General features: G+C 39.0%; 1 protein-coding gene across 2 annotated transcripts in view; it reads right to left on the minus strand.

Moving 5' to 3' along the window:
* Positions 1–22,744, minus strand: part of LOC110213619 (uncharacterized) — a 141,761-nt gene that overhangs the window by 27,844 nt on the left and 91,173 nt on the right. The window contains exons 14-17 of one of the 2 annotated variants that reach the window (XM_020993983.2): positions 19,205–19,244; positions 16,571–16,622; positions 7,061–7,130; positions 4,204–4,287 (exon numbers count right to left, since the gene is read on the minus strand). In XM_020993983.2, the coding sequence (XP_020849642.1) occupies positions 4,204–4,287; positions 7,061–7,130; positions 16,571–16,622; positions 19,205–19,244 (246 nt within the window). Of the gene's footprint in view, positions 1–4,203; positions 4,288–7,060; positions 7,173–16,570; positions 16,623–19,204; positions 19,245–22,744 lie in introns of both variants that reach the window. The other variant, XM_020993982.2, reaches the window with a different exon arrangement.

Consider the following 22,744-nt stretch of genomic DNA (forward strand, 5'->3'; position numbering starts at 1 on the left):
CCCTCAAAAGAAATGGGAAAGTTTGAAGAAGAGAGGCTAAGTTTAAGGAGAAAAAATAAGTTCCATTTTAAAAATTCAATTTTATCTTCAGTACTGAATTCTTTCCCTCCCCCACCCATTAAGAAGGCAAGAAAAATAAAAACCATTACAAATATGTATAGACGCACACATCAAATTTCTTCATTAGCCATCTTCTGAGAAAATTCCAAAGGAAAAAAGCAAGAAAAATAAAGAAATACAAAATATGCTGCAATCTCATTCCAAATCCATCAGTTCTATTTCTGAAAGTTGACAGCATGTTTCATTTTAAGTCCTTTGAAATTGTGGTTGATCATTGTGCCAATCATAGGTACTAAGTCTTTCAGAGTTGATTATCTTTTACAATATTGTTATTACTGTAAAAATTGTTCAGTGAGTTTCATTTTGCACTTATAGAATTTGAGATACCAGCAGGGCATCTAGAAAAAAGATGCTGAGCAGGCATTGGAGTTCAAGAGAGAGTCTGAGGTTGCATAAGAAGATATGAGTCATTTGAGTAAAGACGATAATGGAACCCATAGTAACTCATGTGATCACCAAAGAAGAAAGTCCAGTGTGAGAAGAGAAGGGGGCCCAGGATAGTACTGGAAGACATACTTGCCTAGGGTACAGGAGAGAGAATGATTGCCTGTACCCTAGGCAAATATGTCTTCCAGAAAATGAATGCTCAGATGAGTAGGAGGAAAAATAGGGGAGCAGTGCCATGGCAGCCAAGACATAGAAGATTATCTACTAAGTCAGGGAATTGAAGGGTTAAAAATTATAGAAAAGTCAAGGAAGATGACCAAGAAAAGGGCACTGATGTAGCAGTCAAGGGATGGTTAGTAATCTTGAAAATAGAAGTTTCAGATGGGAAGCAACAGTTAGAAGCCTAGTTGTAAGGACTTGAGAATTGATTAGGTGGTGAGAAAGCAGAGGTAACAACAGTAGACAACTTTTTTTAGGAGTGTGACAGTGGAAAGGAGAGGAGATATTAATCAATCAATTAATATTTATTAAGCACCTACAATGTGCCAATTACTGAGGATACAAAAAGAGATAAAAGATAGTCCTTGCCCTCAAGGAGCTTACAGTCTAATAGAGGAGACAACATACAAACAAATATATACAAAGCAACCTATATACAGGATAAATGGGAAATAATTAACAGAGGGAAGGCACTGGAATTAAAAGGGGTTGGGAAAGGCTTCCTGTAAAAAAGTGGGATTTTAGTTGAGACTTTAAGGAGGCCAGTCTAGTGTCACTGGATCAAAAAGTATGTATCAGGGAGTAAGGTGTAAGAATGCCAAGCAGAGCATTTTGTATAGAGGCAATAGGAAGCTACTGGAGTTTACGGAGTCCAGTAGGGGTCCAAAGATATTGGACCTCCATTTTAAGAAAATCATATTAGTGGCTGAATGGATGAGGGATGGAGTGGGGAGAGACTTGAAGCAGGCAGATTTACCACCAGGCTATCGCAATAATCCAGGTGTGAGGTGATGAGAGTCTGGATCAGAGTGGTGGCAGTGTCAGAGGAGAAAAGGGGACATATTTGAGATATGTTCCAAGGGTGGAATCAACAGGACTTGACAACAGCTTGGATAAGGGGATTTGAGATAGTCAGGAATCCAGATGACTCTTGGTTTGGGAGCCTGAGGGACCGGGCGGATGGTGCTGCCCTCTACAACAATAGGCAAGGCAGGAGGGGAGGAGGGTTTGGGGGAAAGATAATGAGTTCTGTTTTGGACATACTGAGCTTAAGATGTCTACTGGCCATCCTAGGTAGTTGAGACATCTCGAAGGTAGTTGGAGATGTGAGATTGTTTATTGATTTATTGATTGGGTGATACTTTCAAGAAATGAAAGAGTGAGGTGGTAGGTCAAGAATAAGGTGTTTTGTTTGCTTTCATTTGCACGGTAGAGCAGACCTGCAAATGTTTTTCAGACTCCAAATGAACCAGAGGGAGATCATGTTCATTGGGTGAGCCCTTGGAAGAGCTAAGATTAGACAGGATCCAGGGAAGAAAAGGGATGATTAGCCTTGACAAGGAGACCTGAGCAAAAAGAGTGTTTTTAAACCTTAATGGGCTTTGCCTTGGTCAAACAGAGACCTGCTGAAGACCTTAGCTTAAAAAGGCCAAGGTCCCCACAGCAGCCTGCACCATCTCCAGTCACTCTGATCTATATCTGGCCACTGGGTCCAGATAGCTCCAGAGGAGAAAGTGAGGCTGGTGATTTTGCACAGCCCTCCCTTAAATCCAAACCACTTGTATGTCATAGCATCACCTTCCTGATGTCACGGTCCTCTTCAAGAATGAAGGACAAAGAGCAAGCAAGCAAGTGTTTTTGAGGCATACAGTAGAAGAGGAAAGAACATTCACAACAAATTGCATGGAAATGGTCATGGTGAGCAAATGTGTTGAGGGGCATGAGAGAGGGAGCAACTTGTACTAGAGAGGATGGCCATGGATGTGCTATCTTCTGGGGAGAGCCATGTTTCTGAAAGGGCCTGAAAATGCCAGGAGTATGTGTTAAGATCTAGGATAAAGGGGAGTTTAACATTATGGTGGTCAGAGGATGTTCTGGAGTGTGGAGAAGGGTAGAGCTAAATGTAGGGAAAGGTAGTTGGGGTTGCTGGGATTGGAGAGTGGGGGAGATTTTGCTTTGGCAACTCTGAATCACTGCAGTAAGGAAAGTATACTGGGTAGCTAAGGATGCAGGAAGCTAATAGAGGCTCCAGGGAGTTAAGGCTGGCCCTTCGCCCAAGTAAATATTTCATGATCAGGTCCCTTATCCAGACTGAACTCATAACTGGTGCTAGTTATGTAGCCTTATCCCAAAGTGGAGTGGGGAGAAATGAAGCATACAAGGAAGATGCCTCATGGAATCAGGGATCTTCTAACACAAGAGTTTTAACTTAGGATCTATGGGCCCCTTGGTCTGTGGATAGATCTGATAATCGTATTTCAAGACAAATGGTTTCCACTGTGGTCCCATGTAGTTTCCTTTATGCATTTTAAAACATCATTCTGAGACCATGGATTTCAGCAGATCGCCAAAAGGGTCCCTTACATAAAAAAGGTTAAGAACCCATTCTCCAATAATCTTGTCATCAGCCTAAGGCTCATGCTCTCTGATGGAGATCTGCTCTGAAGCTCTGAGGGATGTAAGGGATGCCCTTTGACACAGGTTCTGTTTAAACATGGCTTCAGTGGTATCACTGCTTTTTATTAACTAATACCTAGGCTCTCTTAACAAGAATAGTCACAAATTCTTCTGGTTTTACACAAAGTCAACACTGAGCTTTGTGGAGACTTTCTACTATAGAACAGCCGTTTTGCAACCCATGTTTAGTGTTTGCCAAAGGTACTCGGCATAATCAGAGGGCCCCTCAGTATTTCATATGAGTGTTTAATAGTACTGAAGAATGCTCCTACGAGTGAATAAGGGAGAATACTATAAGAGGAGAATAGATGTCATATGTATACTAGGTGATTGACTAAGTTTCTTGAATTTAACAAATAGATTGGAAGGGAAAAGAATCACAGAAATTTGAAAAGGACCTCGTACAGAGATTATCTAGTCCAATCCCTAGCTGAAGTACAAATCCCTTTGTGATACCTTCAAGGGATCATCCCATTTCTCCTTGATTACCTCTAATGATAAGGAGTTTACTCCCTACTGAAGCAGCCCTTTCCATTTTGGGTCAGTCCTAGTTTTAGAATGTCTCCTTGATGACATTAAGTCAGAATCTGCCTTCCTGAAACCTCCAGGGAGAAATATCTGGCCAAGATTTTAAAACTTCTTGTGGTTTTTTTTGTCCTACTCTTTTAGGGAAAATAAACCAAGAGGAAAGAATAGAAACTTAGAGATAAGAAAGAAATATGGGATATGAGGGAAATGGAAACTGAAAGACATTTCTCTGCAGAACCACCATTCTAAAATTCATAGAATGAGGAACTTAAAATACTCAGAAATAGGATCTGCTTTTCTGGCTTCAGAGAAAGGCAGGACATTATTCTTTGACATTATTGTTTTGAAAGCTACAACTTATTTTTTTTTTCTTTTTTGGTAAGGTCCTAGATCAGAAATAGTTGCATTCCTCGACAGCTTAGTACCCAAATATTACAGTGTATAAAAATGTGCCAAGCAGGGTTTTTTTAAAAACATAAGATAAAGAAATACCTATATTTGCAGAGTTGCCTTTATCTCCACTTCTGGTATAGGCCAGATCTTCTAAACGGTATGTCAGTGAGCCATGTGGTAGATCTATGCAAAAAAAAAAAAATGAAGAGAAATCTAGCCATTGGTTTGTTTGGGTTTCAGTTAGCGTGGTCTCTAGTTCAGCAGCTGCCCAGCCAGAGCTACTCAGCGGGTGAAAATCTGTAATTGTTTTTCTGAAGCTTTTCTCAGCACCCCAACAGCTTCAGTTGTTATGATGACATATGGAAATTAACATTTTTCAAAAGTTATGGCATAAATGCATTTTTTCTGTCTATTAAAAAATGTCATGTTATGAAAATTAACTCAGCAATGAAATCAGAGTTGAACACAGCATCATTTTAAGGGATCTGCAATTTCCCACAAAGGTAAAGCCATAAGGAAGGAAAAATACTTATAACTGTAATAATTCAATAATGAATGAGAAGTAGGTAATTTAATATTCTTTGCTTTCTGTAAGGTTTCAGGGGGATGAATATTTTCTACATTCATGTTACCATTTCTTATGGAAATATATCAAGGACCTGTATTTTGTTTTTGTAGGAATTCGCTCCCCCAAGGCTCCCAAAGCTAACTGGTTGTTAACTCAAACTCTGAGGGTCAGAGAAGTTAAGGGATTTTCCCACAGTCACAGAGTTACCAAGGTGACAAATGTGGGCTTTGAACTCAGGTCATTCACCTCCAAGTCCCAGTCGCTATCTACAGTACCACACTAACCCTCCACTGCCTCCTTCTGGAATATGCAAATATGTATACGTTCTGTAGAGTTGAATAACCTGTACAATATGGGCAATTTATAAATATCAGTTAAGGATAATAAAGGTGAAGAGCGTAAAAGTGCAGAAGGAGTGGAATAAGAAAGAGCAGTTTAAACTAATGAATTGCTAAGATTACAGAATATTTTAAAATAAATGAAGCTTTATTATTTTTAATACATCATAATTCAGAGCAGGCTAACCAAAAGGTATTGTCAACTAGGAAATTTTTTGGGACCTGCTACAATGAATAGGAATTATTGATTTGTTATCTGGACATTAATAAAGTAATCAAAATAAGTTAATGTTCTCAAATAGGCAAAATATCCCCATCTCCAACTCACACATTCTTATTTACTTGTTTAGGAAGTCTTTCTCCACAAATGATGACAAGACTAATTTGCTAGGTTTCTGATTACCTTAAATTCTGAATTAATGATGTTCAAATTAGGGAGATTTTTACACTGTTGATTGATTTTTGTGCACAAGAAGATGTAGTAACCAGAATTCCCCATTGCCCCACTCTCACCAAATTTTCCTAGGATCTTAGATTTAATGCTGAAAGGGAATTTGGAAATCATCCTAATGCTAGTTGCTTACTTTACAGATAAGGAACCTGATGCCCAGAGAGAAGAAATGCTTTTCCCAAGGTTGGGCAGGGGATAGAGCACTAGGTTTGGAATCAGGAAGACTCATCTTCATGAATTCAAATCTGGACTTAGACACTTAGTAGCTGTGTGACCCTGGGCAAGTCACTTCACCCTGTTTGCCTTAGTTCCTCATCTGTAAAATGAGCTGGAGAAGGAAATGGCAAACCACTCTAGTATCTTTGTTGAGAAAACCCTAAATGGCATCAGGGAGTCGGACACAACTGGAAAAAAAATAGGATTTGAACTCATGACCTCAAAGCTGGTATGCTTTCCATTATATCATGCCACCTTTTCATCCAACAAACAGGTTTTGATTTCTGGTATTATTTTAAGGCTAAGGCCTCTGCTTTCCCTTGATTTCTGGGTTTATCATTAATCTTTTTTTGGGGGGGGATGCTGAGGATTTTTTTAAAACATTCATTTTTAAAATTTTGAGTTCTAAATTCTCTCCCTTCCTCCAGCCTCTGCCCCACCCATTGAGGCTAGCAATAGGATACCCATTATACATGTGAAGTCATGCAAAGCATATTTCCATATTATTAGCTACCATTAGCATTAAATTCCACTAATGTGATGATGACAGTAATTATCAATTTTTTTTAACCTTCACAATTCTTCTTAGGCAATTAATAAATGTTTGTGGAAATTCATCTGCCTTGCTGGTCTTGTTAGAACAAATCTGAGGGTTAATCCAAGTTTCCTGAAGATATTAAATTTCTAAAAGACATAGGTGGTTTTTTTGATCGAGAAGTTCAAGTACATTTAAGACTCCCCCAAACACCTCTGTTCCCTGACTTAATTTATCTGCTTTTTTTGACTCTGTTTTCTCTGACAGCATCATTATCTGGGGAACCTTTCTCATCTTTCCCACACCTGGGATTTCTGTCTAAAAATGCCATCTCCTGGAGAACTTGGCTCGGCCAGTTTAAGCACTAATCTCTAAAATATTTACAAGATTAGCTTCCTTGACTTCACTTTGATATGTTCATTTTAATCTTCTATCAAATGAAAGACTATACAGCACTTAATATAGTGCCTAACACACAGTGGGCACTTAATAAATGCTTATTCTCTTCCCCTATTAAGGAGACAAAGTGGACCTGTCATACTTTTCTTCCCTTCTACATCTCATCTGTCATTTCTCCCTCTGAAGCTGGGATAAGAAGATGACAGACTTTGAGCTACAAATGGAAGACCTAAGAACTGTCTAGCCCCACTCATTCAGATGTATATCCTTCATTGACCTAATCTCCTACCAATGGAAGAGTTTATATTACTTGCCAAATCACAGCACTGCCCTTTCCATCATTCGGGTATGTCTACCAAGAAACAACCGGCTGCCAAAGCAGAACAGACAGAAGCAGGAGCCAGCCTCCATGGCCCAAATAAAGCACTGGATGCTGGTGATGCACGTACCTTTTAGCTCATCGTCTCTCTCAGGTACATCAGGTGAAACAAATTCATCTGTTGTAAAGGTGAGATCCTCCTGAAATGTTTCAACATGCTGTCCATTAATATAGATATCAATCTGGAAAAAAAGTTTAAAATTTTAAAATACATTACAAAAAAAGTTTCTATGAAAATGAAGTAAAAAACTCAGGAAAGTCACCCATTTATTCAGAAATTGACTACTAAGCTGTTTAACCTGGTTTTTGCTTGTTTTTTTAATCTACCTTCTTTGTTTATCAAGACAAGCAGTAGACTCTCATGCAGGCCCATGGGTGCTGCTGCCTGATGACTCCTCCGGGTACAGGGAGGCACAACAGGCTTCATATTGTGGCTCCCTATAATTCCTGCACAAGACCTCCTCTCTCAAGAAGGGGTTTTCATTGCTTCCTGACCAACAGCAGTATGTAGCAATGAAACCAACACGGAAGAGAAATGCTGACTGGGCTTGGGAAGGAAAAACAAGCAAGCCTGTGAGCCACACACCAGAACTAAGGACCCTTTGTTCCTTGCGGATTCATGGGTTATGTTTGCCTCAAAGGTGCAAGTCTCCCTAGAAAAGCAATTCTGGCCTCCTCTGTTTTTCTTCCAAGAACTCAGACTCATCTCCATCGCAGCCACCTTGCAATGCCAGGTCTTCACCAAAGACCCTTTCCAGGGCCAATTTCTTGTCTGCAGAAGAGGAAGCTAAATCTATCCTATGCTCCTCCAAAGAGATAACTCTCAATTTCCTGGACAAGAGGGAGGGAATTGTATTGCTGAGGGTTTAAAAGAGGATAGGGCACTTTCATTTGGGTTGCATGACTGTACCTGTTCTTTTGGATTGCTTTGCATTTACAGGTTTGCCTTCCTTATCATAAATTTTTATTATTATTTTTTATTTTCCAAGCACATATCAACTTAACGTAGGAGGAGGTAACCCAGGAGAGTGCTGGGTGACATGATAATAATAACTAGCATTTATATAGTGCTTTACAATTTGTAAATTTTAAAATATATACATATATATGGAGAGGTTTATATATATATATATATTTATGTATATTCATATAATCCTCACAAAACCCTACTATTATCCCCATTTTATAGATGAAGAAGTTGAGGCAGGCAGTGGTTAAATGACTTTCCCAGAGTCACACATCTTATAAATGTCTAAAACAAGATTTGAACTCAAGTCTTCCTGACTCCAAATCTAGCACCCTATCTACTATACCACCTAGCTGACAAGAAGTGTCTAGTGAGTAATTAAACATCGCTATGTAAACAATCTACAAATGACCTGTGTCGAGAACAAATCAGACTGTAAGTTCCTTGAGGGCAAGGACCATTGCTTTTTCCTTCTTCTCCTCCTTCTCCTCCTCCTCTTCCTCCTCCTCCTCCTCCTCCTCCTTCTTCTTGCTTTTGCTAGGCAATGGGGTTAAGTGACTTGCCCAGGGTCACACAGCTAGTAAGTGCCAAGTGTCTGAGGCCAAATTTGAACTCAGGTCCTCCTCACTCCAAGGCTGGTGCTCTATTCACTACACCACCTAGCTGCCTCCCATGCTTTTTCATTCTTATTCTTCATAAAACCCTACTCTGATGCCTCACTCTGCCGTGGAAGTGAGCCTAGGTTCTTCAAGGCTATGTTGGTGGTGCACAAGCAGTAGGTTCCATCATGAGAGAGAGGTCTTGCAGAGAGGCTGAATCTGCCACCTGAGGACCAACTTACCTAAAGATGGAGGAACTCCTCATAAGAACACTGACCAAAGAATGAATACTTTGTCCATAACAACCCATGATGCATTCAACAATGAATACTCATTGAATGGAACAGAATCCCATCAAGTATACTTTGGCAGGAGGGATTAAATACAGATGTTTGGAAGGACTTCTGCATGTCCCAGTTGGGAGGGACTGGAATTTGGGGACTGAGCAGTATTTGAGATTTGCTAAGGGAACTGTAGACTACGTCATTAGAGGCTCATTCAGGACAGGGATTCTTAATCTTTTGGCATCATGGAGATTGTCTATAGCTATAGACCCCTCAAAATAATATTTTTAAAATAAAATAAAATCCTATAAAATAAGATTACAAAGGAAACCAATTATACTAAAATACAGTTAGCAAAAATATATAAATATATATATATATGAACATATATATAAAAGTTCATAGACCCCAGGTTAAGAACTCTTGAGTTATTGGGACTGGATATGTTTCACCTGAAGAAGAGAAGACTGAAGGGAGACATTGCTATCTGGCCATGTATCTAAAGGACTTTCATGAAAGGGAGGAAGGATTAAACAATGTTCTACTTAGTACCAGGGGATAAAACAAGGTTCTGCAAGTATAAATTGCGCCAAGGTAGTTCTATGTCATGAAAAAAAATCCTACTAATCAGGCCTGTCCGAAAGTGAAGTGGGCTGCCTTGAGAGGCTGGGGTCTTGAAGAAGCTCAAAGACCACTTATACCAGGGATGTTTCAAAAGGGGTGCTTATTCAAGTGGGCATTGGCCCATATGATTTCAGAAATTGTTTCTAACTGAGATTCTCTGCTTCTATAATCTGTAATATGGGATTGATAAAATTAGGGTGGCCTTCGGCTCATTCTGAATCCTTTTTCTACTACAAAAAGTTTATCTGACATCAGCCAATGGAGCAGGAATTATTATAGGAGATCTGCAAGGGAAATAAATGTTTCAACATTTGTTGAATCATCATTTATGGAAAACAAAAGTTCTTTTTTTTTGGAAAAACAGGCCAAAATATACCAGGATTAGTGAGGAAGTGCTTGCCTATGGGAAAGACTATGAATCGTAAACCATTAGAAGACATGGGATCCTGGGATCATTGGTTTGGATCTGAAAGAGACCTTGGAGATCAGTTAATCCAAATGCTTAATTTATTTGGGCTTCTAAGGAACTGCCCTGAGTAGCAGGAGAAACATTTACTCTTCTTTTAAGGCCATTGTTTTCACACTGTTATTTTATCATTTGGTGTTAAAACAGTCATTCAATTCACTTAAAAGTTCAAAAAGCAGTGAGGTCAAGGTAGGTTGGATCTGGTAGTGGAGAAGATGGCTCAGATGTGTGGGGTGATAAGAAGACAGCCTATAATTAAACACTTTTGTGGGTAACCCTTAATATGTAGATGATTAGGAGCTAACTCTATTGGGCACAAATCAGACTGAAAGGTCCTTGGAGGTACAAGCCATATCTTATAATAACAGCTAACGTTTATATAGTGCTTACTATGTGCTAGGCACTTTACAATGATTATTTCATTTGATATTCACAACCCTGCGAGACAGGTGCTATTATTATCCCCATTTTACAGAAGAAAAAGCTGAGGCAAAACAGGTTAAGTGACTTGCCCAGGATCACAAAGCCAGTGTGTGTCTGAGGGTGGATTTGAATTCAGGTCTTCCTGACTCCAGGCCTGCCACTCCACCCAGTGTGCCACCTTTCTACCCTACATGCATTATTTTCCACCCAGCTCTACACTGCTGCCCTACTGTGCTACCTAGGTGACCGTGGCATCTTGATGGTTATATGCCTGAAGAGCATCAGCTTTGGCAGATTTTGGCATCTGTTCCGAAGGAAGATCGCCATCAGAAACAGGACCAGAGAATAGCAGAGGGCAGCAACAGTGGCCAGGCTGAAGGTGCCCAGTATACCTGTTTACTGGTTTATACTGTTTTCAGAACATCATCCTCTCCTGAAATATAGTGAAGGGCTGCTGTGGTGTCAGGTGGACTACCTATGGCGCTTCCACAGCACTGGAGCACTGCCAGTAAAATAATGTAGAGTGGACAAAGGGGAACAGAGTGGAATGCTGATGGGGAAGAGCCAACCCAGCCTTCTCCACTTGCTAGGGGCCCACCCAAGGAAATACTCTAACTCAAAGAGACTTTATGGACTCCAGGGAAGAGAAGTTTTCTGAGTGATCTCCTGATAAGTGAGAGGCCTTTCCTTGTCCTTCATAATGTAAAATAAAACTGACCTGTATTTTGGGCTCTGTGGGATTTGTAGCTATTCTTCAGGAAGTGTCAGACACTGAAATTCCTAGATTATAATTGGGTAGGAGTGATGAGATAGAGAAGTGATGAGACCCCGAAGTGTACTCAGGCTTTTATGTCTCTGGGGAGTCTAATTTATAATAAAAAGATGAAAAATATAGACCACTCATGTTCTCTAATGATTTCATTTGTGCAAATCTTTGTTTCCCAAGATGGTGAGTTTCTTGAAAGATGGAATTCTGCCCCATACCTTCTTTGAAGGGAATTTGGTATAGCTAAAAGATCACTGGACATACAAGGAAGAAAAGGCCTGGGTTCAAATGTTGACCTTCAACACTTAACTCTGGTTGTTTGGTTACTGGCAAATCACTTAACTCTTCTGAGCCTCAACTTCCTCGTCTGTTAAAAGGACACATAGTACTATATGTAGTTGCATCACAGAGCTATTGTAAGGATCAAATATGTGTAAGGTGTTTTGTCAACAGAAAAGTTCTACACAAATATTGCTTGTGTTGCAGGGAATATGATAATAAAAATTACTCTATTATCATTTTCCCCGCAGCACAAGCAAAATTCTTTGCGCTTATTAAGTGTGTAAGAAACACTTAAAAAATGGACTTTACCCCAAAAGAAGTCAGAATATAGGCAGCTTTTGTTGCACTGATTCCTAAGTCACTGAAAACACGACTAGAGCCCTTTAGCATCTGTGGGATATTTGATTTCAAGGGAGGATGATGCATTGAAAATAATACTATCAGTCAAAAGTAGTAGGCTCCTGCTGTGTACAGAACAGAATCTGCTAGTGATGGCATTAACACAGGTTGAGTTTTAGTAGCACTTACAGCCAAAAAATGGCTCAGGCAGCACATGTCATAATTAAACTTACAAGTTATGTAGTAAAATCTTGAGAAATTAAATAAAATTGAAAAATAGGTTCTACTACATAAGGAACATCCAAGTGAAAGTGTGTGTGTGTGTGTGTTGTGTATGTTTAATCAAATTAGGCCATGCATATGAAAGCACTTTGAAAAATGTCTGTGAAATCTCTAAAAATGGCAAAATGTTATACATGTTTAGGGTTGTTGTATTATTGTTGATTTTGCCACTTCAAATGAAAAATGCAAATGCCTAATAAATCTCCCTGATTGTGGGAGCTTCAGAGACATTTTAGTACCAAGAATACTCCATAAAAGCCCAAGAAGACACTGGTTCCTACTTTAAAAAAAAAAAAGGATCTAACACTATATTTGAACATAAATCTCTGTATTAGGCTTTAAGATTTTAAAAAGAAAAGTCCCTCATGTGAGATTTTGTGGCCTATGTCTGGTAAATTCACTTGATCTCTTGGTCCCAAATTTATCTTATGGGCCCAGAATTGAACAGAATTAAAAACAAGAAACTGGATTGACTTTGGGGAATTGCAAAGCTCTTTTAATGAGACCAAATTCCTCTCTGAAACAAAAGTTCCTCTTAATCCCAATATCTTTCTGGTGATGTTGTAAGACTGAAGTCATGGTAGAGGAGTCTCTAAAGAATTCAAATTGTGATCATCCAAAGGGCAGAGGATGAAGTGCATGGAGGGGGTCAGCAGGCTGCAATGCTTCGCCAACAAAGAATTATGCAAGATGAAAGAGGAATGATGTAAGAAAAGCAGAAAAAAGCCAGCCTTCTGCCTATTATTCCTGTGCTAGTCTAGGGACTAGACCTGAGACTTCATTGGGAAAGGAACTTCCAGGTGAGGAAACTCCTTCTAACAAAGCAGGTAGGTACCATCTCAGCAATCTAGAATCTCAGGGGCAGCTGCGGCAGTTAGGGAGTGCAATGGATAAAGGCTGGGCCTGCAGACTCTAAGTTCAAATCCACCGTCAGGCACCTACTAGCTGTGTGATCCCGGGCAAGTCACTGAACCTCTGTTTGCCTCAGTATCTTCATCTGTGAAATGGGGATAATAAGAGCACCTACCTTCCAGGGTGATTGTGAGGATTAAATGAGACAATAATTGTAAAGCACTGAGTGCAGTGCCTGGCACATAGAAAGCATTATATAAATGTTGGCTATTATTATTATTAAATGAGATAATTATTATAAAGAGCTTAGCATAGTAACTGGCACATAATAAGCACCATGTAAGTGTTAGCTATTGTTATTATTACTATTAAAGTGCTTGCATAGTGCCTGAAGCATAGAGAATGCTTTATAAATGATAGCTATGATAATGATGATTGTTATTATTATGGAGTTGCCTAGAGATGTTTCTCAAAGTGTGATCTGAGGACCTCTTGGGGGTCCCTGAGACCCTTTCAGGGAATTTGAGAGGTCAAAACTATTTTCATAATAATACTAAGTCACTTTAAATTTCTGATATTGATAGAGATATTATTGAGAGATATTATTGTTTGTCCTTTGTCTCAGAAAGGACCAATGATATCAGGAAGGTGACGTCTTGGCTTGCAAGTGAATTGGATTTAAATGAGGCAGGGCTGTGCAAAGTCACCAGCCTCACTCTCTCCTCCAGAGTCGTCTGGGTCCAGTGGAAAGACAGATCAGGATGACTGGAGATGGCCCAAGAGATATATTCTAAATACTAATAGATATAACCCACATAAACAAAAGCTCTTAGAGTGGGGTCTTCATAATTTTTAAGATTTTACAATCTTACAATTTACAACCTCTTTACACGGGTCCTGAAGTGAAAGTTTGAGAACCTTTGGCCTACAGTACTGAAAAGTTAAGCAGATTGCCCAGGGTTACACAGATAGTTGGAAGCTCAGGTATTTGGGGCTTTTGGGCCAGTACTTTAGGATGTTACTCTGCTCCATGTTGGCTCTCGATTATTTGCCAATTCCAATTATTTGCATTTGACTCAAAAAGCATCTTTGGGCCTTGATCCTGGGTAAACTGAGTAGAATCGAATGTTAACCAAATAAAATGCTCAATTCTAATGACATTTAGACTTCTGCTATTTAGCAACAAAAAGACAACAATTATTTATAGTTTATTTTTCTAGAGGGCTGCTAAAAGTCTCCAGTGGATTGGATGCCTCAAAGCTTACTCAGGTCTGTGGAAAACAAGCCTAGAATTCATATCATTATCTGAAAGACTGCAGACTTGTTTCTTCTCTGTTGTTTCTCATCCCTTGTCGACTACCCATCATGAGAGCTAATTTCATTAGGCAGAGCCCTAACTATCACTGGGAGATGCCAGCTTGGTGAAGGATGCTGCATTTCCTTCTTAAGGGGAAAAATACTCCATGGTAGGACCTACTCCCTCTCTGAGAACTGCTACCCATATACCTTTTCTCAAAGTGCTTTGCTTGCCTAGGCCATCTGCCCAACAACTGCCCCTAGGCTTCCTCCCCTAGAGGTTGGTCAGTCACAGTAGCACCACCTTACTCTCAAATCTCATGGGGGTGAGGGCTGGAGTCTCTGAGGGAGAGGCTGTCCTCTTCTCAGGAGAGGGGACTGTCCTGTATTACTGTTGCCTCTTCCCACTCCCCAAGTACAATGTTTTCTATGCCACCACGTCTACACTTCCATGATGTTATCATGTCAGTGGCATGGGTGAGCAGTCACACACACATACTGACATACACACAATCTGTTCAACTGCTTTTCTCCAGGTAAAAAACTCCTCATTATGGTTCTAAAATAAGGTATTGTCCCTTAGTATCCTTAGCTAGTTCAGGGAGTCACCAATTTATTTATTTAGAATATATGCCTGTTCTGCTTTTGTAAAGACTCCAGACTCTTACAGATTAATTCACAAATTAGAGAAGTATGATAATGCATTTAAATATAAGCCAGACAAAGCCAATCTAAAGGGTACAAATGGCAGACAAAAATGTGCTCAGGCACTGGGAGTCTGCCTTGGCTTCTCTCAAACGAGATAATATATCTAAAGGGCTTTGCAAACTAAAATGCTAAATAAATGCTAGTTATTATTATTGGTACTAGCACCCTGTTTCCAAAAAGGAACAATAGAGTTCTATATTACATGTGTAATTATAAGATATGCAATTACATGTCCAAAAACCGTAGTAATATCCTATTCAGTCAATCAAAACTCCAAAGGAAAGAACAGATCAATGAATCTAGAAATCAGTGGATACTGGGGAGGGACCCTAAAAAGATCCAAAGCTCCTTACTTGAAATTTGCTTCTCTGAAGGCTTTTTTGTTGTTATTGTTCAGTTGTGTCCATGACCCCATTTGGGGTTTTCTTGGCAAAGACACTGGATTAGCTTAGCTGTTATCTTTCTTCAGCTCATTTTACAGGTGAGGAAACTGAGGCAAATAGGGTTGAGTGACTTGCCCAGGGTCATACAGCTAGTAAGTGTCTGAGGTTGGATTTGGAGTCATGAAGATGAGTTCCCGATTCCCAGCCTAGTGCTCTATCCACTGCTGCCCCTAAGGTGAAAGCTCTTCAGAAGTAATCACAAAAGCCTTACTATATATTAACTACAGGTATGCAAGGATCTTAAAGCAAGGTTGGACCCTGGCAAGGTCAGCAAAGTCTCTGTTATCTGGGCAGGGGCACAGGTCACGCTAGGGAAGATTCAATCCATTTACTTGCCATTTTTCAATGCTTCCCCCTCCCCCCAAGCTTTCAACCTAAACAAACTTTTGATTGGCGGGGAAAATGGATATAGCCTCAAATTTTTATTAGCAAATAAGCTTGGAAACAGGAGCAACTTGCCAATTACAATTTTATCTCTGCCTCCTTAAACCTGACAGGTAACTTGTAATTCTTCCATTATTTTTCAGGCTTTTCTCTAGTGTCAGTATTTTCAGTACACTTTTATTTTTGACATGTTTGGCATCTCTCTTGGTTGTCAACACTCTCCTATCTATGTAAAATTTGGGGCCAGAATTTTTTTTTCTCATTTGGGTCTATTATTAGAAGTATATTATATTTCATATATTTTTGATTGTTTTATATATTTAATGATGCTTTTTTCAAACTGTGTTGGCACTGAGGTCAATGATCTGGCTATTAGAGAGAAGGTGTATGGTTGACTTTATCTTTATCTGATTAAGCTCCTAAAAATGCATATTTGAAAGGTCAACAAATACAATTACAAACACCTGAAAATAAGTTCCAGAGGTAAACAGAACACAGGTCCTTCCATCCTAACAGGGACATACTGTTTGCAGTTTTGCTTCACAAGGGTTAATATTCACCTGACCAGAATACCCTATTCCCTAATTATATACCTTTCTTGGAATTGGAGGGGATACAAAATTAAGTTGTCATTTCTTTGACTAGGGTTTTACTGTACTTACTAGAACTAATAACAAAATCAACTCTGATGGATGCTTACCCAAATTAAATTTTCAAAAATGTTATCTATATCACAACAGAACTGAAAAATTTCATGGTTTTATTTCCTCTGTCTCTACTTTATCAGCAACATTTCCAATACAAAACAATCTCCAACTGGCCATTAGGCCAATGGAATTTTAGTAAGTTTAGAAATATCTCTTACCTTGACATTTCTTTGGGGATACAGGAAAAAAAATGGTTTCAGGACTGTAGATCTGGAGATATAAAGAAAGAAGGATAATTAGGGTCATCTGAACAAATTATGAAGACCAGGGAAAAGGGGGTGAGAGTTGCATACTATGTCTATGCACTTCCTGGTTATACCATAGTTTACCTCTACTTCTTAGATATTAATATGTTTCCTTCCTCATCTCCTTTTTTGCTTATCTGAAGGGGAAAACATGATAATTATTCTATTAAAAATATGTTGCCATAAAAATACTGCTGATTAACTATAAGTAGCTATGAAGCTTCATTGTTTTCTAGTTGTGATTGTGCATTTCCTTTAATTCATAAACACTTTTCCGCCCAGCCTCCCTCATGACCAACAGCCTTCCTCTATGAGAATGCTGGATGATGCTGAGGCGCTATTTGTGATTCCGGAACAGGGCATAGTTAACTCACCTTGGTGGAGATCCAACCTTTGATCTCAACCACAAGTACAAAGGAACAGACACAAGTACACACATCCAGAATGGAGACGTACAACTACGAGTGGGGATAGACAACATAGAAATAAAGGGATGATCGAAGATACAGACATATATGCTCTAGATTAGCTGGTGGGATGGGATGAGCACAGGGCAGAAGTTAGAGAAGAATGAAATGATTAGTAAATATTATGAGACAGGGAGCTCATTTTCTTTTCAGAAAGATCTGAATTTTCTTAGACATATTTAAAAGCACTGAAGGCTTGTTCTCCCCCACTACATGACTACGCAAGCTAATCCAACAAGCATTATTAACTGCCTGCTATGTGTAAGGAACCATGCTAAGTTCTGGGTATGAAGACAAAACTGATAGGATTGGGGCAGGAAGCAGCTTCAGAGGTCATCTTATCCAACCTCCTTATTTTATAGACGAGAAAATGGAGGCCTGAACAGGTGAAGTGGCTTAGGCAGGGTGGCCCAGTATTAAGCATCAGAGGAGGGATCTGAAGCCAGGTGCTCTTACTCCAGAGCAGCGCTCTTGTCATTGCATCACAAATAGGCAGGAATGTTCATAACTGAAAACTAGCAGGGGAGGCGCAGACACGAGGAAGAGGCCTTTCAAACTTAGTAAGATGTGAATTAACTTGGCAAATGCACTAATCAGAGTACAGCCCCTGAAAAATGAGCCGCAGAAAGCTGGACAAGATGAAATGAGGATCTTCCTCACTCAGGGAAAACCATCTGCATAGGATACAGCTTGTCTTCTAGAATCTAATTACAGGATGTAGTTGGTGGGGCATTGGGGACTTTTAGTAATCTCTTTTCATAGAGGAATTCCAACATCTTTTGTGTTTTCTGTTGCTACATAGACACTAGAAGTTTAAATGCCAGCAAAATCTAATAATTTGTCTGTAGTAACATTAAATTATATTTAGTTTACTCAGCATCAGGGGCCAAAGAGGGTTTTTTTGAATGAACATAAGTCACCAAAGCTATAAATCACTGAGAACCAGCATGGAGTTGAAGTCATAGGTCCAGTACTTATCCCATTAACCTCATTTATTCTCTAAATTTTCTTTGACCCATTTGCTCCATTATTTGAGTTCTTAAGTGAAAGCTTATTGTTTGCTCTATGTAGGATTTCTTTCTTTTGTTCATAAGAGAATCCTTCACTCTAAAAAAACAAGTGTGGTCTTAAAATGACATACAAGCCTATAGCAATCATAACATTTGTGTTTATCAAGAAGGTTCCATTCACTTTTGCCTAGATTTGCTGGAGAAACCAGAAAACAGGTTTTTTGGCTTCCCCATTTCAAAGTTTGAATGCTTGGGAGAACTTCAGGTTTCTCAAAGAACTATATATCAGGCCCCTGTAGAAACAAGCAGGGTAGAGACTAGCGCACATGAGAGAGAAATCACTGGGGTTAGTGGAGGACGCTGTGATAGGGGAACCAGGGGATTGTCAGATAGACCACACAGCTGGTAACTGTCAGGGCTGAGATTCCAACCCAGGTTTTTGACTAGGGCTCTCTCCCCTAAACTCTGTTGCTTCTTAAGATGAGGAGGCTGAATTGGATAATCTCCAAGGGCCCTTCTGAGCTCTAACATTCTATGATCTTGTTTCAGCTTCTTCCCACAAACAGAAAGAACTAAAGAGAGATTCTGATTGCAATAGGGAGCCAGGCCAAGTGGAACACCCCTTTAGGAGTAAAGTACTAGTTTAGATGAAGTGATTAACTTTCTGTATTTCTGTCATGTGACATTCTATAGCAGCCATTTAATTTTCAAGTATATCACCTTTCCTGGGGTAAAGTCTCATAGACAGAGGGTAAATTACTTCTGAACTTTATCATGCTCTTTTCTTGGAAGAAGCCATTGCCTTATATAGAAAAGGACTTTACACCTTAGAGCAAATTCATCCAATTACAGTTGCTCCCAAGAGCATATTCTCTAGATAAGGGAATCTTATGGCCTGTGAGTCAAAGCAAAGCTCCCAGATGAATTTCAGGGACAGGAATGTACAGAATGAGACCTTGGTAACTCTGTTCCCTCCATTCTTCTTTTGTCCTTAGCCAGGAAACAATGTCACAACGAACCTTTTTTTAAAAGTGTAATTTAATTGATCAACTAATCACCAATAAACTTACACTTTTGGACGACCTCCAACAACTCCAGTCAGGCCAGGTGCTAAGAAAACAAACAAAGAAAAGAATATTAATTTTAGGTAGTTTCTCCTTTACAAAGCCACTTTGAAATAGTTTTATACATCATTCTAACCTCAATACTTCTTGTGGTAATTGAAATAGTTTTATACATCATTCTAACCTCAATACTTCTTGTGGTAATGCAGTTTTCTTAGTCTTCTAATTGACTAGGGAATCATAGCAATTGATCAATTTTCTAATACAAGATATTAACACTACCTCAGAAAATATTAAGGGGCAGCTAGGTGGTGCAGTGGATAGAGCTCTGGCCTTGGAGCCAGGAGGACCTGTGTTCAAATCTGGCTTCAGACACGTAACACCCACTAACTGTGTGACCCTGGGGAAGTCACTTAACCTTGTTGCCTCATAAAAAAAAAAGAAAATATTAAAATATTTTGGTGGATCTGTGGTCTCATTAATGTGGAAGTTCCTTCCAATGACACAGGTGACAAGCCTTTGATTCCTATTTGTCCTGTGCAACCCTCATCAATACACCCAATAAGTCTGCCACAGAGTGTCCACCTGATATGCTGAGGGTCTTCCTCTTTCTCTTTATACCTCAAGGACGCTGGCAGTACAGGATGTTCTCCCATCTATTGTCCCTGGCTCTTCGCCAGTCTTTTATTCCAATCATACATTTCCTTCATGACATCTTTTACTTTGGTTATTCTTCAAAGTTCCTTATTTGCTACGTGTTTCAGCCTATTCAGCACCCACCGGGTACTTCTCTGTTGCCTTCTCTAAGATATTAATTCTTAATTCTTCAGAGACCGCAGTACTCTGTGACTTGTAGTCATACAACAATGCCTGTTAAATGTCTCTCAGATATTCATTCATTCCACCATCATTTATGAACCAGAATCCACAAAAAGAAGAATTATTTGAAGCTATGTGCTATGGTCTATGGTACTATGTAATTGTAACTAAGAAAACCGAAGGAGGCAGGATGGCTAACCATTTGTTTTTACAGTGTTGCTATTGTTTACATTGTTTTCCTGGTTCTGCTCATTTCATTCTTCATCAGCTTCAAAAATAGTTCATTTTTTGTAATATCGAAGTTTATAGTATAAAACTGTTCTGTTTCTGCTTATTTCACTCAGTATCACTTCATAGAAATATTTCCATGTCTTTTTGAAATCATCTATTTCTTCATTTCTTACAGCACAATAATTCTTCATTACATTCATATACCACACCTTATTCGCCTATCTTCAGTTGATAGACAGCTCCTTAATTTTTAGTGTTTTGTTACCAAAAAAGAACTGCTATACATATTTTTGTACATAAAGTACCTTTTTCCTATTTCATTGATCATTCAATGATTTCATTGATCATTGATCATGATATATCATATCAATAATATAACTTTTCTAATCATATATTTCCTACCCAATATCTCTTATGACAGTTTGCTTTCAAGTCATTAATAATATGCTATGGCCTATTTATAAGTTAGTCTTTTAGTTCAGTTACTAATAATTTTGCTTGGAGTTTCATCTTTGTAGCATATAGTATCTCTAGCATAAAACTGTTGTGAAAAAGATGGCTGCCTCTGTTTGGGTAGGTGCTGAGGATTATTGAAACCATCTCACAGTTTCCAGTTCAGGCTTCTGTCTTTCTCCTCCTCAGTATCATTCCCAGCTTATTTGTTAAAAGCCTTACGTGGATATTTGATGAAGAATTTCTGGGAAGACATGGATTAGAATCACAGAAGATGAGAAGGCCTATATGTATTGCAATCTGCACAATTGTTTGGAGGAGCCACATTAGTACCTAGATCCTGGATCTATGCATGCATAGATATTAATGACCAATTACAATTCCAGAGGACTGATGATGAAACATATTATCCATGAGAGAGAGCTGATAGATTCAAGGTACAAAAAGGGATATATATGTGTGTGTGTTTCTTTTCTTTTTCCAAGGGGGAGGGAAGCTAGGAGGGGGAGAAAATAGATTTGTTAAAAAAAAAATTTAAATATAAAGGTTGAGATAGATGCTTCTACATAAGTATCTGCTGGGCTAAATGAATAAAGATATTTTTTGCTTTATCTCTGTACTCTTGCTTACTTACTGACCTTGTCCTCATGAATCCACTGAGATTACAGTGAACCCCTTTCTCTGATGGAATTCAAGGAAGCTAGGCCATTGATATTTTTCTAGACCCTGGTGACTTTCCCAGCAGTCGCTGAGGTGGGGAAAAAACAGATTTTATTTCCCCTCCACCATGAGCCATGGTGTCCTCATCTCATCCCCGGAGTCCTCCTAGAGACATGACTTATATGAGTCCCAGGATTATGGAGTTGTGCATGCCTTCACTTTCCCCAAAAAGGGAAACCATCCTCCCTGATGGAAGAGGAGGACAAGGAAACAAGGGGCTAGAGGATGGTCTTTGTGTACCTGGTGTGAAGAGGGCCTGAAAAGTCTCTGAATTGATTCCAATCTGTCTACCATTTCTTTTAGGAGGGGTGACCTTCCAAAGACTAGAGTAACTCCAGAATAAAGTCCTAGGTACCCTCATTTCTGAGGACTCTTCTTTCCTTGATGAAGACTTCTGGAAGAACTGGAAACTCCCTGCTTTGTCAGGGCCCTCTTTTCCCCTACCCCCATCTCTCTCTGAAGGTAAAGTTTCCAAATCTTCAAGATGGAGTTTATCACCTAGAGAGATTTGAGGATCTCCAGGGCTTCTAAGATCTAGGAGATGAAGGAGCTGGTTTCATTTGACTTCCTATCCAGCCATTCCAAAAATAAGTGTAGGTATAGAGGGACCCTGCAAAATATCATAAAAAAAAAGTCTATCTAAAACCAAAAGCAGGCATCTTTTGCAAGGTGGATACACTAGAAACTCAAAATGGACAAATAACCTTAATATTAAAGATAATATCATATTAGAAGAGGAGTATATAATATCTCTTTCATGGCTATCGTTAGGAGACATATTCTTTTTTTATTAATTTTTTTTCTAACAAAGATCTACCTTCTTTCTCTCATATTTCCCTTCCTCCCCAATTGAGAAAGCAAGAAAAACAAAAGATGAGATGTATTCTTAAGGAAGCAAGGCATAGGGGTGATTACAAGAGATAAAAGAGATAATTTTGGTTACATGAAATGGAAAAGACTCTGCACAAGCAAAATTAATGCATTTGGAATAAGAAGAGAAGGAATCAAATGGCTAAAAATTTTTTGTCACCAAAAAAATCTTTGTGTGTGTATGTGTGTTTGTGTCAAATTTCTCAGTTCAGAGTTTGGTATCAAATATATATAGACATCTAACGGAAATATATCAGACCAAAAGCCACTTCCCAAAAGATAACTGGTCAAAGGATACAAAAAAACAGTTCTCACAAGGTGAATGATAAAATATTAACAACCATATGAAAGAATGCCCCAAGTCACTAATAATAAAACAACCCTGAAGCTTCACCTCCTACCCAGCAAATTGCAAAGATGACAAGAGCAGGGGAGGGTAAATGTTAAAAGATT

Source organism: Phascolarctos cinereus, unplaced genomic scaffold (assembly GCF_003287225.1).
Source record: "Phascolarctos cinereus isolate Bilbo 61053 unplaced genomic scaffold, phaCin_HiC Scaffold_9;HRSCAF=440, whole genome shotgun sequence".
NCBI lineage: Eukaryota > Metazoa > Chordata > Mammalia > Diprotodontia > Phascolarctidae > Phascolarctos > Phascolarctos cinereus.